At 39.7% G+C, this 23,097-nt stretch overlaps 1 protein-coding gene across 8 annotated transcripts in view; it reads left to right on the top strand.

The window, feature by feature from the left end:
• csmd3b (CUB and Sushi multiple domains 3b) overlaps nucleotides 1-23,097 on the top strand; it is a 408,609-nt gene that overhangs the window by 109,098 nt on the left and 276,414 nt on the right. For all 8 annotated transcript variants that reach the window (XM_074614488.1, XM_074614493.1, XM_074614494.1 and 5 more), the window contains one exon: nucleotides 21,900-22,012. In XM_074614488.1, the coding sequence (XP_074470589.1) occupies nucleotides 21,900-22,012 (113 nt within the window). The remainder of the gene's footprint in view (nucleotides 1-21,899; nucleotides 22,013-23,097) is intronic.

Genomic DNA, 23,097 nt, shown 5'->3' with positions numbered 1-23,097 from the left:
GACCGTTTAGTGTGATTGCTGTTGTTAGGGTTAGTTAAGCCAGCTAACAAAAAGATACCCTGGCTATGTTGAACTCACTTTGTAGTACAGGCTTCTGGTCATGGCTGGATCTTCTTAACCCTGTTTGTCTGGATAGCAGGCTAATGAGAACCAGGGCGGCAGAACAAGTCAGCCAATATACCTTGGATGACTTTCCTGTCTGGTAATATTGACAGTCCTGTGTGCATAGGTGTGTGTCTGTGTGTGTTTGTGTGCGTGTGCAGTTCCAGTAATCCTAGTGGTTAAGCTGGTAATCCCCTCAAGCTGCCCATTAGCCCCTTGACACACACATACATACACACACACACACAGCTCCCCCAGGGCAGTCACCTAGGTGTCAGGCAGACTGGTCCTCAGGGAGGGATCACTATGATCAGCCACAGAGCTGGCCCACTGCCCCTGGAGGGAGGAATGGAGACACTGCCTGGCAATACATACAGATTAAAGAGAGGGAGACAAAGGCAGATGGGGAGATGAAGAAAAAAAACAGAGGAATGGAGGGCGAGAGAGGGAGAGAGGCCAGATTGGGTCGATTTGAGGAGAGAAGAGGAAAGGAGAGAACTGGAAAGGGGTAGACAGTATGTAGGATGAACAGACTAAGAGGAAAAACAAGGATTAAAAGTAAAAGGAGAAGTTGTTTTTGTCTCATTCTTCTCACTGAATTGGCCTCTGAGTTGAATGTTGTTATCTAGAGAATTTGAAGCTTTCAGATACTTTCCCCTCCAGTATTTGACAACAACACCAGATATCTACTATGATTGGCTATTTTTTTTGTCTCGTACTGAACCCCCCATTTCTTTATATCCCCTTTTATTGTTTGTGGTTGTTCCTGTCTCTGAGATGGCATCAGCTGATCTGTGCAGCGCTGTTTCCTTTGAGTTAGTATCCTCAAACAGATGATTCACCTGAGCCACAAAATGGACTTACTGAAAAACACAATGCCTCTGGGGATATGGTGTCTTTGTTCTTGAAATGCCTCTTTTCCTCACTCAGGTTGATGTGATAATCAGTGTTTGGACTCTTGTGGCCCTCGAAACCTGTAAAAAGCCCTCATAGGTTTCAAATGTGTGCCTGTCAGTGATAAAATAAGCACACCGTCGTTATTTCTGTAAAACACACTTTTCATAGGTGTGTGGCTTTTGTTCAGACAACAACGGCTTGCTGGCGTCTCGTAGACACCCGCTGTCCCTGTGAGTTTAGTAGTGATCTGTGTGGGCTGGATGAGATGCTTCTCTCATTATATGAAGAGAACCACACTGAAGCGCTACTATTGTGACTCATTCAGTTTGAACACTGAACCCATCAGTACTCTACATTGACGTGGGACGACAGAGGAATCGTTCCCTTTAGTATGTCACATAACACAAACAGCGAGACACAGCAACAATGACTCATTCACACTGTGGGCACGTTGTTTCTGTTTTCCCACACCTCTTTTCTGTTTCCACCACCACTTTTAGACAAAATGTTACAGATGGTGCTCTCGCTTGGTTCAGCACTGCTTCATTGAAACTTCTCATGTGTTAGTGTGTCTATGCCTGCAATATCCTCTGTGTCTCTCTCTTCTTTAAACAATGTAAGGTGGTCACGCTCATCCAAAACCGTAGTAGGCCGGTGCTGGAACAGTAGAAGACAGCAATGAAACATGTAGAAGAAGGTCCGCACATGCTCTGTAGAGCTTATGCTCAAGACGTCACTTAGATGTGCCAATAAATTGCACTCTAAGGGAGCTACAGTGTGCGAACCGTCTTGATACACATAATGCTTTGTCTTCTCGTTCTATGTTTTTTTCTGTGTTACAGTAGAGAAGAGTCGTATTAATTCTTTCGCTCAGAAAAATGCAAAAATAGTTGGTGTACTTTAATCATTTAGGAACTAGAGATTAATTTGTTGTCCAGGACGATTCAGCGTCTTGCTATGTAGAGTTTTATTCTAGCCAAAGACCCGAGCAAAGTTTACAGCAGCTAATTTCACTTACTAGCATTCCTTTAGCCAGAAATTCAATAACTATTAGGTAATAATTACCTCTTAGTTCCTGTGATTGGAATTGCGAGCTCTGTAATACTAAAAAAAATCCACTAAAATTAGTTGTGCAAGTGAAAGGAAAATCTATATTCGTAATAATAATAAAATCTATTCTGTTGATCAAAACAAACTATAGAATTCAAACATTTGTTTGCTAGCTAAAAGACCAGCCATGTAGCAATAGCTAAAATTATAAATGTATCAAATGTATTGCTCCATGCCACAAACACTCAATTTACTTAACAACAATAACACAAACAAACTAACCGATCGAGGCAGCGGTAGACCAGCAACTCCCGTGTTCTGCGAGGTTAAATTACTGTTTTTGTCAAAAGAGTCTGGTGGCTCTGAAGGGAGAATAGATGGTCATAACGGCGTCAGTTCCCCGTCAGAAAGGGCTGTCTGACGGCAAGGTTAAGTGGTGAAAATAATCTAAATATAGCGTACACTTAAGCTTTTTTATGTGGCTAAAATACACGTTGCTGACGTGGTCAACCACAGGAGTATATCTTACATGATTAGCTTGTGTGCTGATACACCTGCCTGCAACTACTGTAGGTAATACACTGACTACAGATAACTACCTCATACAACCCCACTTCAAAAAAATCTGAACTATCATTCATTGACATTAAAGTTTTGGGTATGCTGTTCTATTTAATTTAATGTGTTCTGTGTTGTTTTTCTTTGGCCTATCGTACGCTATAGGTCAGGCTGTGAGATACTGTCAAGTTCTACCTCTTGAGTTAGTTTGTGCAGTCCTGTCGGTGTTCTGTGTAGTTGATCATTGGACTCATATAAACGTTTGAAAACTATAAAACTTCCCTAGAGGCTCAGATTCAGTGCACATCCAAGTAATTGGCTGTCTGTGACCCTGTCTTACTTTACAGCACTGCTGATCATTCCTTACATGAAAATGTTGCTCATGACAGCTTAAACTGCAGTTTGGCTTAGATATGCTAAAGAAAGCAAAAAAAAGGCACAGTATGTGATGTGCGTGGCTTCAGGTAGCACTGGGGTCTGTTATCTTTGTGTAACCCTTTCATACAGGAGACATACAAGTAACACCGATTTACTTTGAATGCCCAACCACTTTGAACCAACTTTGACTGCTGTCAAAGGTTAATCACTGGTTGTCAGCATTAATAGACTCAATAGCAGTTCCATACACCTCTTTTTTTATACCACAGAATTACAAAGAATTGCTTTACATAAGAACGAAATAAAGTGAAGTTCTAGTTCTCTCATGCTCACCCACTCAATCGTATTGTCCTGCTCTCGCTGTTTCTATTGCTATCTTGCTCTCACTCTCTGCTCTTCTTTAGGAAGTCAGGAGGAATCTAAGTATGGACACACAGGTTGGCTGATGAACTTTGACCCATTCAGTGACACCACCACTGCAGATTTAACCAATGTTGCTGTGTCGGTCTGTACATTTTATTTAAAAAGAATACAGTCTTCAGAGCCTATGTTTGAGACAAGACTAGATTTGCAATTCTTTGTAGGCAGCGGCCAACAACAGGTGACGATTGGTACCTCACCACATGGTTTTGTGATGCCACATTTGAAAAATATGGCTCAGGCAGTGCAGAGCTGTGACACTGGTCATTTTAAGCTTTTATTTTGTGTTATTCTGTGGATAGTGATGCTGGTGTGAGACGGCTGATTTGCTTATGATTTATTTTGGAATGGGCTTCACATTTTCAGTAAAAAGCCTGCATTACAAATTGGGGATGATAAATTTGAAAGACATGGGCATTGACCAAGCAGCGAGTGTCCAAGTCTATTATCTCACACTGATGCTCTTTTATGTATTGTGTTGTTTTATGTAGTGTAGGCCTGTTTGTTGTTCTGTGGCTGTTTTTTTTTGTTTTGTCTGCCTGCCCAGGGACAACAGATGTAAATTAACTGCTGTAGCTAACTCTGGTGCAATTACTTTTAATGGTGCGCTGTCCCTGCAGAAATAAACACTACAACAAGAATAAAAGATATTTTTTAAAATTGCATTTTCGAAATTGTAGAATCTAGGGTTTCTACACCATCGCTCAAACTAAGTACCTAAATCAAGATGTGACGGCCTCCACCGCTTTGATTTTGAGCATTATTTTTTTAATCCACTTTAATTCATACTAGGCAAAATTAAATGTATCAATTTCAAGATGCATGTCGCTCCCACACGTCCCATAAATTAGAAGTTTGTAACAAAACACCCAAAGTAAAGTTAGCGCTGCAGTGTAAAACTTATACATAATGAGACGAATGAAGATATAATGACATACAAATCTCAACTAACATGTAACTAACTTGATGGGCACATTTATCTCAACATCTTCATCCCCATCTTGGACTGATATACAGTACATGGAAATTACATTTAATATATAGTCATGTGGTTAATTGCTTATGTGTGCACTCAAACTTGTAGATGGACATATTTAAAGATTACATGTAGGGGTCTAGAAACACTTTCAATCTCCACCCCGGAGGGAGAGTCAGAGACAGAGAGACATACGGAGACATAAAGGCCCAGAGACAGAGAGAGAGTGAGAACAATGTGTTTCTCTCTGCTCTATTGCTCTCTCCATTATCCTTCAAGACAGAAATACAAGAATTCCATTAAAAGACCATGTAGTGACCTTAAAACACATGCACATGCGTGAACACACACTCTGTTGATGTATCAATTAATCACCGTCTGTCACTTGACCATTATAGGCTGTGTATCCTCACTGGACCATGGGAATTATATAATGTGAGTGTGTGTGTATGTGTGTGTGTGAAATGTCATTCTACTCTATAATGACCATTGTTATTCCCAGCTCTTAAAAATGTTGTAAGCTCCAACAGGCTAATAGGTCTTTTTTGTGTGGTTTTGTGTGCGTGCACGTGTGTGTGCGTGTGTGTCTAAGTCATTAGTATGCAGTACTGTGTACCAGCCTTGTGTTATTAAACATTAAAACTAGATGACAGAATTTGGCCTGAGCCCTGGGGCTATAACTAACACAGTAGGATACACTCACGGAAACACACACGTACACAGCGGCGACCTCAAGACACTCACACACAAAGAGGCATTTAAATGTCCATTGGCGGCTAAAGCCATTTTAGAGTTGATCCTTAAAGAAGCAATTTTGAATGAAGAATGTCATTTATTTTCACACAATAGCGTATTAAAGTCACTGACTCTGGTCGGCCCATTGCTACTGATGTCTTGGTCTGCACAGGAACTGAAGACATTCACTGGCTTTGTGCCAGATACCCGTTGCACTTAACATTTGTGAGTCTTATTTATTTAGTATGCTACACAGTACATGCAGATCTTTTAACTCACATTCTATGTTCAAGAGTTTATACCTATACCTTTGTAAATGCTGTGAATATTACTGCTTTCATTTAGCACTGTGTTAATGGTATTTGTAGTTATCAAAAAATCCCCCAAAGGCCCATGGATAACAGGACTTTACGGTTGAGAGCACCTCAGGGTGATTTTATAGATAGAAGCTATACTGTATTTTCTGGCTTTAAACAAAACTTTAGAACAAAGTCCATTTGGATATTAAAACTGACAAACACCCCATCTGTCCACAAGTTTAGTATATGGTATCAAAGCATGTAGTGAAGTGGGAATTGAGCAGGAAGCAGAGCGGACATAAGTTAACCTGACTGTGAAGTTTAAAACGTTCTACTCCATTTCACTCTAGTGCTGCTTTCTGCAGACAGAGACTGGTCTAGTGTCAGCCCATCTCTAAGGCTGTGTCTACATGTATACAGACATCTCTGTCCACACTCAAACGCAAAAATGACTGCAAATGCTCCGCTTGCCGTAATATTTAAATGTCACCACAAGTGAAAACACAAGGTAAGGGTCAAGGAATTATGTTACTACCCTTCTCACTCCCTTTCCTTCAGTTTCATTACAGTCAATTCGATAACAGTTAGTGTTCTTGGGGGGCTGGGTTTCCTGATCGAACTGCATGACTTTCATCACTCTGCTGTCCTCAACTGTCTCTTAACTCGACGAAAGGGAGGTCATTCAGGTTAATGTCCATAACCCTTCTGAGAGCTCAAAACCTCGCCTTCAATCGCCCAAAACATTCAGCCTCGATATGTTTAATGTGTTCCCTGCTTTGGCCTCCTGTGACAGTAAAATTTTTTACAAGTCGCATTAGTCCGAGCAGTGCTAACAAAATGTAAAAAGGCCGGTAGTCCACCATCTTTGTTATTGTTTCTGGTGCATGCTCATTACACAAAGCAGCAATGGGCATGCACAAAATGAGAAGAGGACATCATCGTTTCCCAAACGCTCCGTTTTACATGTTCACACATATATAAAGTAACCAGAGTTTATAAAAATCTGCACCCTAGAAGGCGTTTTTTGTGACCCAAAACTCTGTTTGCGTGTGGACAAGAAAATACCAGTTTTTACAAATATCTGTACACGTGTGGATAGGGCCTAAGGCTTCTCAATTATGATAGGGAACTGGGGATGTCATGTGGAACTTTCTCACATATGTAGTTTACAAGTACTACTACACAATAGAAATCAACCCAGCATTGAGTCAATTGTCTATGTGTAAAATTATAAATTCTACATTTCAACCATTTCATCTTTTTAAACCATGTAACTAACTGCACATGTAAGGACAAAAAAACTATTTGATAGTACATGTGCACAACGAATGTTCACACGAAAAGAGATACCTCACAATATTATGGGAAAGATAATTATTATCATTAATCCATATACATGAGTGTACATTAGTATTCCAGCTTCATTAATGGGTGTGGTTGGGTGATGTGATGCATGCAAAGATGAGAAGAAGCTGCAAATGATAGCTTTCCACAGTACTGTGAAAGTTAGACTTAAACTCCTTGCCCATCCTCAATGCTATATATATATCCATGATATATGTTGGAATCAAGCTTTTGGTAGACTGCCAAATTCATCTTAATGAGTCTTGAGTTTTTCACTCACCCATTGGAAAGCTCAAAAGAGGTGAACAATTTATAAAGGAACTTTAGCTATGGGAGAGACTGCCCATTTTTTTTAAACATAATTCCCGGTAATGTGTATGTGTGTGTGTAAGCCATACTGCCAGCTGCTGTTCAGTCATTAACTGAATCATGGTGTGGGCCATTGTTTTGTATGCTTTTAGCATTCTTTGTTATTTTTCAAAATCTGGTCTTGACATCAAGTAGATCTCAATGCAATTTCCAAAGCTCTAGTAACAGCTTGTGGAAACCCGAACTGCTCTTTACACTTTGATTTCCACTCAGAAGATTCGACTCTCATCACTGCTTGAAGGCAAAATTTAGTTTCACAATGCAAATTTCTAAAAACTGCATTTTAATTTGCTGTAAGTGTAATGTTTTTTTCTTATTTTCTGAAAATATAATTGATTTTTTAGTTTAAATGTGTTGCCTTATGATTATCACATTCTTCATTTGGTACTTTTTGTTTTATCCAAAGACTTCACACAGACAACATAAGGGTGTGGGAAATATGCCTGTGGTTTTTGTTGCCTTTGTTTTTAATTTGGATTTGTGTAAAAGTTATTTCACATAAACAGGAAAAATGGGCCAAAAGACTTCAGGCAACAAGCCATTTTAACATTCAACCATTCTCTTAGTACATGCATGTACAACTACGTGCCTGCCAACATTTATGTGCTGCTTGTGTGTGTATGTTTGTTAATGTTTGTGTGCGTCTGCTGTTTGGCTCTGTGACACTGTGTTGTGTGGTTTTGTTGCCTCTAACAAGTCAAAGAGATAGTTATTACCGCAGGCAAGGTTATACTCCTCAGTACAAACAGACACACACACACAGAGGAATACAAGGTTGTTTATTGCAGTAAACATGACAAATTGATAAGATAACAATGGGACCACTAGCTGACCTCTACAATCTAACATTTCAAAAAACTTAATATCATCTCGAGCCAACAAGTGCCTCACTGAAAGTGAACCATTTTACAGGAGTTTCCCAGCAAGCCATGAGCTCACTTTAAGCTCTGTCTAGCAAGGTTTAATTAATCACATTTCACATTAATAAATTATTGATAGAGGAGTAGACGAGCTTTGTACAAAGCAAAAGAAGAGTCTGAAGGCAGGACAGATATATTTAATACTGTCTGTATTCATTTGCTTGGCAGGCTGTCAAACACGACAGTCAAAACTGAATAAAAACGGCTAGCAGGTTCAACGTTGGCAACAGAAATACAAGTACAGATAACTAAAGGGCCGCACTGCTACGGTAGCTTAGATGATCTGACCTAGGATAAGGGACATGCTCCAACGAATGAAAGGTGACTACTTACAGAAATAGTAGGGTGATTCACTCATTCGGATTGAATATTACCAGCACACTAGACTTGAGTCCTATAGAGTGCTGCAGGAATGCGTCCTAAAACCCAGAAATGAGTTAGCATTTTGGCACTTCCTGTTCCCTTGTCTGGAAGTCAATGCTTTTTTTTTTTATTTAGATGTCTGAAATAAGGTCTGTGGTTCAAGAGTCTGTGGTGTAAGAGATTTTAACGTTTTGTTCTACATCATAAAATACGCTAAATTAAACGTGAATGAAACGTCATCACACCAAACACTAGCCTGCCTTTAGCTTAGTGGTGGTGATGTAAAGTCATGTGACCGTGGTGTAGTTCGTTTGTTGCCTGACGTTAGCGTTTTACTTTCGGTGATTGCATTTACACATAAAAATCATAAAAGTTGTGTATCACAAATGTTTGTTTGCCACAGAGATTATTTTATGCAATAATCAAAAATCCAATGGAAAAATCGCATTGGCTTTTTGTCGAGGAAACCAGGGTGATGCTAACTTCCTGGTTGGCCTACACAAATATTCAATTATAAATGTCAGGTAACTAGAGGAAAGAATTTTAAATATGTCTTGAAAAATGTCCAAGATACGTTTTTTGCATGCAATTGCTAGAGAATGTGTAGCTGCTCTGGTGTGGGTCTCAACCTGTGTGTTTTAGTGTGTGTGTGTGTGTCCTCTCCCATCATATTTCTTCTCCTACATTCTCCCTCTGTCTTGCACTGTCCCATTTCATCCTCTCCTCCTTGTCTCCCTCCATCCATATATCTCTCCACTGACTGTCCCTTTAAGGTGCTGTCAGCCGTGACACCTCCCCTTTAAATGCCAGCAGACTCATGCAATCTGTCTCTACCTATCTACAAAATACAGGGGTGTGCACTTGCAGGCACACACGACATTTGTGTGCATCACCACATTAATGTGTGTGTGTCACTTCCAGAATATGCATTCACATGTTTGTTTGCCCCTTTTCTGTGTCAGGTTTAATAGTAAGTGATGAGGTAGCTAGCAGCTTAAACAAGCTTTAGCTCAGAGGGGCAGCACACACTCACTATCTATCTAACCGCCTGAGAGAGAGAGAAAGACAGAGAGAGACAGATGGACGGAGGTTCACAACATTTCTCATTTAATAGTGGAAGTAACTAGTTTTTGAACAAAGGAGGGATACTGTCTGCTGTTACCATAGAAAGTCTCATGAGGAAAACCAAGTCCAAGTATACAGGTTGGCATAGTGACAAGTGAAAGATTATTTTGCATGTGTAATATATTTTCCTACCTATTTGCTAAATAATCTGTGAAAATTACTTTTACACACACATCTGTAGATTATGCCAGATAAATATTTATATGAGATATGTTTAAAGAAATAGTAACAATGCTAAGAGAGATGTGACAATGCTCTAGGGCTGCACGGTTATGACCAAAAAAATAATCACGATTATTTTCATCACTATTGAGATCACGATTGAGATTGTTTATTGATTTTAGGGACAAAATATTTGTATTGCAATTTCACATTTAAATAAACAGAGCTCTGCTTTCACTTCCATGTTGTGCTACATTCCTGCTGTTATACAAATCTTTGCATAAAATTAAGACTGGTCCTTATTTACAGTGCATAGAAGCAAAATAAAATTGTAATGTTTTACCCACAATTAAATCAACGGAGCACTGTTTCAATTTAACGTTGTGCAACATTCCTGTCCTTCCATTGTTGCATCAAAATACGACTTCAAATAAGGTTTGTCTTCAACTGAGTTAAGTGCATTTCCGTTTTTCCCGTCTGCTCTCTGTTGTATATTACTCTTCGCCTCTGAACTCCAGCTGCAACATTCAGGAACGTTTCTCTGAGCGGAGCACTCATTTTAAAAGTCAATATCACAGTCGATCATGTTCATTTAATTGCGGGAAGCCAAAAATTGCGATAGAGATTAATATTCGATTAATTTCGCAGCCCTACAATGCTCCAGTGTTGACAAAAAGTTAATATGCTCAACTCAGACAGACAATCACAGTCAAACATGTTGAAGATCCCACAAAATCTGCATGCAAACACGAGAGGAGCCAGTATTCTACTCCGCAGTTATGGATCGGGCCTTTTAATGTGTTCAAGTCAGTCCGAGTTGCTGCATGTTTGTCTTGGAACCTCTGTGGCTGACAGGGAGGTTAATCCACTATTCAACCCCAGTCAGAGTGTCTCTCCCCGGGGGTGCACAGACGAGAACCCCCCCCCGCCTCCTCGATGCACCACAAAAGAGCTTATCATCCCTGGGCATCACAGCAATGCTGAGGGTGGATTGGAAGGAATGGATGTTTGCACTGCTGGGTGCTATTAAGTGACAAAGAGTGACACACACATATATGGTCATGCACATGCGTATGAGCAGGTAGGTGCTCACTAATGACATACGGCAAGATAAAAGGGGACCGCACATGCAGGCCAAAGTTTCTAAATTTAATAAACACACACGCAGGCACACATGCACATCGGTTAGCATGCATAAAGACCGACAGACAATGCCATGCTAGAAGCACTGAATGATATCTGCTGGAAGGAAATTGGTTTTCTCCCATTCTGACCCTGAGTCTGGTGTAGCTGAGAGTGTGTGTGTCCATGTGCATTCAAGCATATGTGTATGAAGGTTGAGGAGGTGTACTCTGCCATTTTTGTGAATCAATGTGTGCGTGTTCATCTTTTGTGTGTTTTCAGAGGTCATTGAGTCTGAATATCTGTTCAGTCTCATTGTTAAATATTTTAGTTTTGCCTCAACAAATATGATATGGTGCAGTGAATCAATTACACAAAATGATTCCCTCTCACTCTGATTTAACTCATACATTTTAGAGACTTAAGCGAGCTAACATCTCTTTCTGTCCTTCACTCTCTCTCTCTCTCTCTCTCTCTCTCTCTCTGTGATGAATGGAGCCAGTCAATGAGTGGGGTGTAAGGGTGACCTGGCCAGGGGGCCTATGTGTGTTTATGTGTATCTGTATCTTGTGAATTTACGTGTGTGTGACTAATTTAATGGATAGCATGTCACCACGGTCAAGGACCCCCCCCCCCACACACATACAAATGCACAGGCACACACACACAGACACAGTTCAGGGGGGTAGGGAATGACTGATTTACAAGACACACCAGTGACTATTGACCACATGTACTGTAAACTGAAAAATGACTGTGTGTGTGTGTCAGTCAGGCTGGTGTTGTTAATCAATCACTCACTACAGACCCTGAACTTTGGACACGAGTAGAGGAAATAAATCTACTGACATGAAGTGGAAGAGAGGGAAGGAGGAGACATATTTTTACGAGGACAATGCTCTTTTCATGTCACTTTGAATATTTACCTCCAGCGAGGAGGTTGTGTTTTTGGGTTCGGTTTGTTTGTTTGGCAGCAGTATTACGGAAAAACTACCGGCCCCATTTGAATGAAACTTGGTGGAAGGTTGTAGCAGGAAGAATCCATTAAATTTGGAGCGGATCCGAACCACGGAGCGGACAGACAAATTATTTTTCACTTTCGATAACATTGCGAGATAGAGCATGGCCTCGACGGAGCTCTGCGCTCTTCGAGTCCCCTTCTAGTTTACTAGTTTACTAATGCTAAACTACATTTAACCTCTATTTCTCAGGTGAAATGTATTAATGGAGTAGAGTAATTTGATGTATTGATGTGCTTTTTTACTTTATTTATGATCCTTCATTAGAGTAATTACCTGAAAAACTCCCTTTGAATAAACAGAGACGGTTCGGTGCCTCAGCTATGACGTCCTTTACAATATGTTACAAATTAAATTATATTTTAGTGCCGAAGATAATGACAGGTCATCTTCTTAAAGTGTTTCAGTAATGACCTTCACTCTTATTATTTAATCTTAAATCCATGTTCTAAGTGTAAAATTGTTCTTTAGTAAAAATGTCTGTAATGTGGACGATGCACTTCATCCTCTTACTCCTGCGAGGAAAGTTTAGTTACATTCGTTAGTAATGTTATTTGACTCACACAGTAAAACATAGGCAAGAGACAGTGATGAGACATAAGACAGAAACATGCTCAACACAAAGTTAGAAATTCATCACCTAGTCTGAAATAAATGAACTTTATGGTTTCTTGATATGTGCTTGTGTGTGTGTGTGTGTGTGTGTGTGTGTGAGAGAGAGAGAGAGTTTGTCTGATGATATGAATATTAACTAAATACTGCATGATGAAACAGCAATGAAATAAAAGAAACTGATGTTAAAGAAATAAAGTAAATACACCATTCAAAATATAAAAAAAACAATATTGGAGTGTGTGTATGGGTTTGATTAAGTCTGCGTAACTGTTAAACGGATCAAATATGGCAGGTTTCATTTTGGAATAAATTGCATTTAAAGATAATGTATGGCTTTGGCAGAGAGTGTATTTGACTTCAAAGTATCCTCATTGTACATTGTCTTTATCTTTGTAGGACTGGAACTTAGGATAAAACACAGCATCATCTGCATATATTAACAATGTTCAGAAGTCAAAAGAAAACATTAAGTGGTGAATAATAAAGTTTAAACAAGTATGTCATCACAGGTGTAATACATGACAGCTACATTAATTTCTGTTTGAAAAGCACAGGTTACCAGCAAGAAACATGTCCTAACAGTTAAATACTTTTTAGTAAAAGTGCTAGACAGTTTGACCAAAAACAAAATCAAAATGTGATGGACTCTACACTTAAGCAATACAGTGAAAATGTAATGAAGTTTTCCGGCTTCCTCCCACAGTCCAAAGACATGCAGGTTAGGGTAAATTGCCGTTAGGTGTGAATGTGAGCATGAATGGTTGTTTGTCTCTATCTGTCAGGCCTGTGATAGTCTGGCGACCTGTCCAGGCAGTACCCTGCCTCAGCCCCCCACAACCCTGAATAGGATAAGCGGTTACAGATGATGGATGGATGAATGGATATTCATCTCTTGAGTTACATGACCCTTTAGGGTCAAATAAAATAAGACAAGTGTTCTCCCAATTCAATCCTAAATTTAGTTGCAGATCTATTTTCTGCAGGCATTAAAAAAGTGAAATTGTGTAATGACTCATTATTATGAGTCACTCATTATGTATATAAATACCCCAAAACATGGAGCAAACAATACTGCCCCCTCACACTTTATCCCTCTCATCTGTCTGCTGTCTGTTTTGTCACATCTCTGCTAAATCAACTACTTTGTGTCACCAATACACTATAATAATGGACAAAAGGGACAATAATATAGGCTCAACCCCAAATAGTCGTATAAAACATGCAAAATCTAAAAAGTTCAGTTTTGCTGTTCACAATTAAGACAAAAATATTGATTGATGTTTGCTCTGAGTGGGAAGACAAGCAGAGAAAAGAGTATGAAGAGAGGCAGTGGGCAGTGGGGCTTTCTTGGTGTACATGTCGAAAGCTACCTGTCTCACGGGAAAGAGAGACGAGTGGAAATAAAGTAAATGGTCAGTAAATTGACACAGTTACTGTTCTCCCAATGGAAAGAGTCGTAGAGTCGAGATGGAAGGGAGGGAGGGATGGAAAAGAAAAGATGGAGGAAGAAGAGATTCAGAGCAGTTTGGTTTGTGAGGTCAGGCTTTAGGTCAGTATCAACTCAATAAAATACACACAAACTAAAGTACACGTAACACACACTCACACACACACACACAGATGTACACACTTTCTATAGCTCACAGGCAAACATGCCCAGTGGTCTCTCGGTACTGCTACTTTGGTGGTTAGGGACTGGTAGCTACACATACTGACACCAGCTGAGGGAAAGTAACAGACTTCATTACTGAGCTCTTATCCCCATTAATTCTGATGAGAAAAAAATGTAAACTGGCACCCAATTCTGTTTTACATTTAACAAGTACTTTGGCCTTAAGGTTGGTGACATCAAGTCGCTCAATATCTCTGTAATTTATACATGTGTTTTAAGGTACTGCAGTATTGCCTAACAGCCTGACCTACCTAAGATTTGATTTAATAATGTCTGTCACTCTGTTCATGACAAAAATGTATTTGACTATTGTGTTATGTGCGTTTCAATTGCTGTAATCTGTGCCTCTGCACTACATTTTACTTGCTGTTGACCACCATTCTTTGTTACTTTGCTCGATTGTGTAACAGTGAGCACATTGTGGTAACCTGACCCGCCAGATGGTTCGTTTCACAGAACCATCTGAGAAGCCGTCATTGGAAACTGTTTGGAAAAGGGCAGGCACTTTCAAAAAATCCTTGGCAGGTGGATGAACCATCTGTCAATCAAAGTCTTGCCGAAGCGCCAGTTGGTAGAGGAGCGAAAAAATCTTTTCCATCAAGAAAAGCTTTCAGTGCCGTTCTTTATCTTCTTTCAATAAAGAAATAACGCTCCAGTTCTGATATAACTGATGCCATTGAGGCATTTACGCTAACCTCTTCAGGAGCCGCCGTTGTTGTTTTGAACGAACAGTTACCACTCCGTGTCATTACACACCTAATCCATGCCGTAGCTGTGACCCCCTGTCACCGGTCAGTTATGTAGTTTTTAAAACACAATGACTTAAAGACTCACGATTACAAGACATTAAATTGTGTGTAGTGTGAACAGTACTATGATCTGACAACTTTGAAAGTTGTGTAGTGTGAACTTGGCTTTAGGATGGATACTGTGCCTAGATCAGGTAGGTTTAGTATGTTGTTCAAGGTTAATTTGAACACTACAACTACAAGCCCACCCTCCCCAAACCACCCTAAACTGACTGTTTCTCAGACTATTTCTGTTGCCCCCCCTTCTATGGATGACAATATTGTTACTATATATTTTATTATAGGTAATATGCCTGTTCTGAAAAGAAAAACATAAACATGTAAATCAAAACCCATGCTGTATGTTCATCAAAGCTGGTCAGCAAGACAATGTCATTATGCCAGAAAATAGTTGCTGTCAGTAAAGTGAAGTGAAATGTAATCTATATAAACATAATTATGCATGAAACGGGTTCATTTCACGTCCAGACAGACACTCACACCGCTCCATGAATATCTATCCCAAGCATACGAGAGTGCATGGTCTGTAGGTCCGTATCAGATGACTCTTTGATGTGATTAAACGATGCAGTACACATCAGATATGATTTGATCCGAGAAATTATTTTTCGACATGACACAAAAAACCTCAACTCTGCACCACTTGCCTCATTCTGTCCGCCCGTCCATCCTTTTTTCTTTTCTTTTCTTTTTACAGTTTATCTCTTTCAACCCTGTCTCCCCGTTCTTTCATGGCAGTAATAATAATGAAAAATCTCCTTTCCCTCTTGGCAATAAAGACACCATCAGATACAAGGGAAGGAGAGAAAAAGAGAAGGAGAAACAGAGAGGGGGGGGTCTGACAATCGCATTAGCCAGACTGCATGGTTGCTTTTTTGAAGAAAATAAAGAGAATGGTGTGTCTCTATCTGTGTTTGTGTGTGTGATCTTGTGTGACGCCCCTTATGTTTGTGTATGTGTGTGTGAGAGAAAGCACTCTGCTGATATTAGCTAGTTCTTCATTCACTTGCTAATGTGATTTCACTCTATACACAAACACACACACACACACACGTGCATACACCAGTGCACACACACTCCCACAGGAAAAGACCTTGAATGTCAGACACCATCTGTTCCATCTCTCTTTCACTTTCTGTTAAAGAATTTTGGTTTTACCTCATAAATCTCAAAACGCATAAATCCAAAGATAAATTGTAACACAGGAAATAGAGTATATATAGGGTGTGTATGTGTGTGCGTGTGTGTGTTAAAAGTTTGTTTCTGCAGGAGTGAAGCATTACAAATAAGATATTGGAGAGGAAGCGTAAGAGAATGGTTCGAGGCTTATTTACATAACACCGTATTTGCTTTTTTTCCTATGCTGGCTGTGTTTTTATCAAGAAGCTCCTTAGAATAACATGAATGCACACGACGTTTCAAAAGGATCTTCCATTTTCTTTATTTTTAGTGGTGATTGCCTTTTGGAACAACACATCTTGTTGAATTGAAATGTGACAAAGATGTGTCGTTGTATTGTTGTAACCACTGAATAATGTGTGTAGGTGAGAGCAGTGATCTGTATGGGTGAGCGAGCGGCATGAGTGCCCACGGAGACGAGACAAAACTCTGTCTGTAAATGCAGGTCATCAGTGTGTTTGTGCCACTTGACGAATAGTTGTAATATAAAAATAATAAACTGGAATTGATGCAACTAAACTGCTACATTCTTCTTCTTGTGGCGTTACCGAACAGCTGCGTTACCACCACCCTCTGTACTAGAATGGGGCCCACCCTGATTTGCATGTATGTGAGAAATGCAAGACGGATGCAATTGGATTTGTGATCTGGTTAACGGGTCAGCTGCCCTGGTCAGATTATGTCACACTTACTTTTTAATTAGTGTGCAATTATGCTGCAACTACTGTACACTTTATACAGCAAAAAATTGTTTCCTTGTCAACTATAGTTGTTTACTTCACTGATTAAAATTCTAGCATCCACTAATTTATATTTAGCAATTGTTATGACATGCCTATTTCTTTGATGGACCATGACAATTCATACCACTGTTCTATTTGTGATGCATTACCGCCTCTGACAATAGTGTTTACTGTGAAAATGCTACTCAACAACTACAACTACTCACTCCCCTTCCCCCGCTGCCGTAGTTTCAGCTGAGAGATCAGCATCGTAAAACACACTTCATTCAACCTCGACTGAAACAAAATAAAACTCACAAAAAAAAAGACTTGGTTAGTCTTTCCAGCAATCACCAACTCTGGTTTGGTCCAAATAAACCCTTATTTCACAGAGTTAGATATACTGTATATAATATGCAGACTCTGCATGTTGTTTTCCCCCGCTGTTTCTCTCTCTGCCTGCAGAGCAGCGGCTCACTTCAGAGGCAGAAAATATGACGAACATCTCCCCAAAAAACAACCTCCGAAGCCCAATCCTAGTTATGTTTAGTAAAAAACATCATGGTTTTAAACGACTACTAAAAATGCAACAAAACTACTTTGTAAGGTTTAGGAAACAAAACTACTGGGTTAAGTTTAGTAAAAAAAACATCATGATTTGGCTTAAAATGATTATGTCAGTGAATATTGACTTTCGCACTGGACACGAACAGCGGTCTCCTGGGGGAAAGTCATGTGCTTGCTTGACCCATCCACCACACCTCCCAACCAGACATAGTGGACTTTCTTGTTATACTCGTTATTATTCCACGTAACTTTCAATAACGGTCGCTCTGTATAGTATGTCACCTGCTCTTCGCGTCATTCGTTGTACTACGTCACTTGATGCTTCCTTCCGCGAACTATCATTACAGACAAACGTCAATGGCAAACTGCAACAAAATACATTTCCCTCCAAATGTAATTGAGTATGCAGTTCAGTTGTATGTTGGCATAATTTTTAGGAGACGGGGCTGGTCACCAAGGTTCCACACTGATAGTATTTCCAAACCTGCGTGCTTTACTACATCTTCCTTTACAAATAATTTGCATTTTACTCTGCTTTCAGGATTGCCAGATTGCAGAAATTGCATATATTGCTACACATCTAGCCATTATGTTTTGGTGCTATAGCATTTACAGTAACACAGCTGAAAAGTTTGCATGCGAACATGCAGAGATCATTTGCTTTGGAGGTAAAGCATTGTTACACCCCGTGCTTCATTACACGCACATCATGACTAACGTGTTTACTGTATGTTGGTCTTAACATAGGGAAGGGGAAAGAAAGTCAAGGGCAGTGAAATAAGAGAAATGAAAGCACATTGTTAAAGCATAAAGTGCGAGAGGAAGATATATTAAATGAGCGGAGATGAAAGGAGAGAATGAACCAAAAATAAGAAGGCAGCAGAGACAGAAAAACAGAGAAGATATGGATTAGGAACAGAAGGTGAGATTAAAGAGATGGTTGGGTGCTTTTAAGAAAGTGGCCACCATTCGTGCTTTGAGTGGTATTGGACTAGATGAGAGAGAAAGAAGAAATAGAAAATGAGTAAGTCAGCAAAGAAGAGCCAACTGAAAGAGACTGGGAACTGACAACAAGGGGAAGCAAATTGACATGAGAGATAGAAGCATGTTATTTGGGGTGAAGCGCAGTTTGGATGAGCAGAAAAGGTGGACAGAATGATTAGAGGAAAGTGCATGTGCAGGAGAGGAACAAATTCAAGTTAACTATGAAAGGAAAATGGGAGGAGGGACGGGAGATGGCAAACGAGTGGAGAGGGAAAATTAGAAAAATGAAAAGAGAGGTTAGAAACGGGTAGAAAATGAGTACAGTATGAAAAGGAGGAGGTGAGAGGGTTGAAAGAAATAAAGAGGAGAATTGAGAGATGAAAAGATGAGAGGAAAGGTGATAAAATAGGTCCACAATGGAGGATGAAAGCAAGGTAGGAGGGCGAGGAAGAAGATGAACGAAGGGTTGAGAGGATGTATAGATAGGGGGCTGAGAGAGGCCAGGCTCTTAAAGAAATGGTTGGTTGTGGTTGTTTTTCTGATAGAAAAGATGAGGACATATTGTGAAGAAAGATGAGGGCAGGGATGGGGCAGGAGAATATAGATTGAAGGAATTCAATGCATTGAATGTGGATGTTGAAAATATTTCAAAAACACTTAATCATTACTGGAGATGCATGTTATCTAAGGCTTCCTTGTTTGTGGTGGGTAGAGGTCAGACATAATATTTCCTGCCACAATCACATTGGCCAGTTTAACAACTCACAGGTAAACATATTGCTCGGAGAACATTGGATTTGTCCCCCGTGTCAAGTGTTAGATATACATGTTTTCTTCTTTGCATTATGAAAGATAAGGCAGGAAGCACATTGAGTGCGGAAGAAGAAAACACTTAATAATGCGGTACACGCAGTTCTGAGGAGTAAGTAAGGAACAATCTGGAACTAATGACTATCTAATGGATAGCTATTGAATCAGTTCCAATAAAATAAACAAGGCAACACATGTAATGCTGAAAGATCCGAGAGATTTATGTTAACCCATGTTTAAAAGTATCACACTCTGACTGGGATGGAGGGGGAGGTAATAAATAAAGAGAGACAGATGCCAGAGGGAGAAGGTCTGTAGGGTTAGAAGAGGGATGGACGTGAATGTAGGTTGAAAAGAGAGGTGATGTAGGAAAGGGAAATGAAAAAGACCGAGGAAAAAAAAAAGGTATGAATGCCAGGGAAAGGCGGAGAGGAAGAAGATTGATTTAGGTGGGTAAATGCCACAGTAGACCCTTTCACACAGCCTGTTCAAGGTGGGACCGCTGCACGGTTCCTGTTGTGTGTAAAAGGTACGGACATGGAATGGGGGGGCAGTGTTGCTCTGCCGCTAAGCTGGCAGTGTACTGTATGTAGTCACAGAGCCAAATCGATGTCTGTGTAAAAGGGACAGCTGGCATTGTGGTACTACGCACACACACACACACACTAGACGCAGACGGTCCTGTGTTACAGGTGACGCCTCTTTTGCTTCCGCAAATGCTGGCATGCTATTTAAAATCACACACTGGGGCAGCATTATGCCGCCGTTGTTTGGTTCAGAGTGAAAAAGCGAAACGGGCGTAATGGCGGGTCTTCTTTACGGCAGTATTGTGGAATCTCTGCGTAAAAAAAGGGGCTAGAGAGAAGAGCAGAGAAAGTGTGGAGGAGGGAAAGAAAAAGAAGAAGCTAGGCGACTTAATGCTAGAGGAAAGGCTGGTGCGAGTGAATTGAGGTAAGAGGAAGAGAAGGAGGAGGAGAGATGAAAGAGGAAGGGAGGAAAAGGAAGGAAGGAGGGAGGCGAAATAAAATGAAGAATGGTAGCTGGAGGACAAGAACAAAATGTGTTGCAGTGGCAGAAAGGTTTGGCTCTTGTCCATACCTGGAAAAAAGCTGGCCTTCCATTCCTCCTTCTCTCTTCTTCCGTTTAACTCAATGAATCTAAAAGTTGAGTGCATACCTGGACAGTTGTGTGCAAGCTTCTTTTTGGAGGACACACTCAAAACGTGGAGTACAGATTAAAGGCGGCTTTGCCTCCTTACTTGACTTTTTTGTTGCTATACTTTGATCTTGTGGCTTGGTTTATTTAAATATATATTATTTTATCTAGTAGTAGGGTTTGGTGCAGCCCTTCTTTGTGTTTTCAAATAATAATGGAGAGTTGTTTGTGTTCTGCCCAAAGGCTCTATGCCAGGCAGCGGTACTCGTAAGAGCAAACATCAGACATGTAACATCGGACTGTAATCAAACTGGAAGTATCGTTATGGATGTCTCACGGTTTCTTGAAAATACAGCTAATATGCACGTTTTGTATTAAACTTCACTAAATGTATTCAAAGATAATGTTTTGTATTTGATTAATTGATTTAACAGAAAGTAAAATGCATAGATTGTGGATAACATCCAAAAGTTAACAACATAACCTGTATAGAATTTCAGTAATAAAATAAGTATGACAGGCATTTCAGTTTTTGGAATTGTATAGTATGGGTTAATTGACCAGTGATGAAGATTAAGGCTGTCAATTGATTAAAATATCGAATCGCGATTAATAGCATGATTGTCCATAGTTAATCGTGGTTAATCGCACATTTCTTATCTTTTCAAAATGTACCTTAAAGGGAGATTTATCAAGTATTTAATGCTCTTATCAATATGGGAGTGGGTAAATATGCTGCTTTATGCAAATATATGTATATATTTATTATTTGAAATCAATTAACAACACAAAACAATGACAAAACCCTCACAGGTACTGCATTTAGCATAAAAAAATATGCTCAAATAATAACATGGCAAACTGCAGCCCAACAGGTTATAACAGCCGTCAGTGTGTCAGTGTGCTGACTTGACTATGACTTGCCCAAAACTGCATTTGATTATCATAAAGTGGGCATGTCTGTAAAGGGGAGACTCGTGGGTACCCATAGAACCCATTTTCATTCACATATCTTTAGGTCAGAGGTCAAGGGACTCCTTGAAAATGGCAATGACAATTTTAGCGTAAGTTTGGAGTGTTATTTAGCCTCCTTCTGCACAAGCTAGAGTGGATTCCTTAGGTTTTCTAATTTCATATTCCAGTACCTTCACTTTCATTTTAAAACTGAGCCTGCTACAACCTCAAAAAGATGGAATTGCGTTAATGCATTAAAGCAATTAGTGGCGTTAAAACAAATTTCCGTTATTGCGTTATTTAAACTTTGACAGCCTTGGATAAAATAAATGATCACAGGGTAGTCAAAGCTTTCACAAATACCATATGCACTCTTCCAGGCACAATATGCGGTTCTTTTTGTGTTTACCTGATGAAGGTGTCTGTTGGGTTTCTTACCACATCAATATGCTAATCTCTTTATTGCTATAGGTTAACAAGCTGTAAGGCCTTTTGTGTAGTCAACAATAGAAGGGTTATTGTTTTTCATGAATGTTTAATGTGTCTGGTAATTTGCTGATAATGTCAACATACTCTTCTCTGTGTTTCTACAGGCTAACAGGCTTCCAGGTCCCTCCCCCTGTCACCAGTACAGGAAACGTCTTCTCGTTGAGGTTGACCAGTGACTTTGCCGTCTCTGCACACGGCTTCAAGCTCAACTATGAAGGTCAGACAGTGTCTCTATGTGTATGTGTTTGTGTTTCTGTGTGCGTGGGGTCAGGTGGTATGTGGGAATGTATAGGCTGTGCTTCAGTGTTGACATCTATAGTGCAGAAAAATGAACAAGGTAAATAACAACCACTGGCGACTTACTAAATGTCAGATAAAAGTCCACATACTGTGGGTGTGAGCCATGTGAGAAAGAAAGACATTCAGACAGCAGGAACTCCCTCGGTAGAACCCTTTGTTTTTCAATGCAGAAGTAATTGAGCAGGTGCGCTGTGTGCTGTTTACCTGAAGCAACCCCTGTTGATATTTGCTAGACACATAATACGTAGAGAAAACAAAATGCAACACATAGAACCTCAAACATAAAGTCATATGTTTTTCTTTTGGTAACACTTTACCTTAAGTCCTCCTATTTAGCATGTGTGAGCTGTATAAATATTTAACAAATTGATTTTAACACACTATAATGTAATTGTAAGCAGACATTTCTAAGTGTTTATGAATGTGCAGTATTTGTCAACAATTATAAGTTCCGACATGAAGACGTATTTTATATAATTACAACGGTGTTTTACAGTATTGTCATTCATTATCTGTTCATACACCAGCATCTGGTTATGTGGAGTTATAGTTGTTAACAAATACATTAATAAACACTTATATCTGCTTACTGTACCCTAAACATGTATATACTGCTTATAAATACTAACTAAGGGGACTTAAAGTAAGGTGTTCTTTTATGTTGCAGACTTAGAGTACGTGCTTTCTATTCAATTCAATTCCTTTGAAAGGCCGTTCAGATTCTGAAAGTTTTCAAGGAAAACTGCCATGTTCTGAACTCAATCCCCATTTTTTGACTCCTTTCCACTCAGCACAGGAAAGGACATCCTAATGGGTGACAAGTTCATTCCTTTTCAAGATGGCAGGTTGTCAAATCCTGAGAGAGAGAGAAAAGCATGGACAGGGCATGACACAAAATGAGAGCATACTGAAGGCTCTGTATTATATAAAGGCTTGCAGGGACTGACGCAGAAGTTTTGTGGTCATTTTTATATCAGAGAAGACCAATCTACCCAGTTTTGC

Source organism: Sebastes fasciatus, chromosome 17, assembly GCF_043250625.1.
Source record: "Sebastes fasciatus isolate fSebFas1 chromosome 17, fSebFas1.pri, whole genome shotgun sequence".
NCBI lineage: Eukaryota > Metazoa > Chordata > Actinopteri > Perciformes > Sebastidae > Sebastes > Sebastes fasciatus.
The sequence above is the reverse complement of the archived record's forward strand: the minus strand, read 5'-3'. Positions and strand labels throughout refer to the sequence as shown.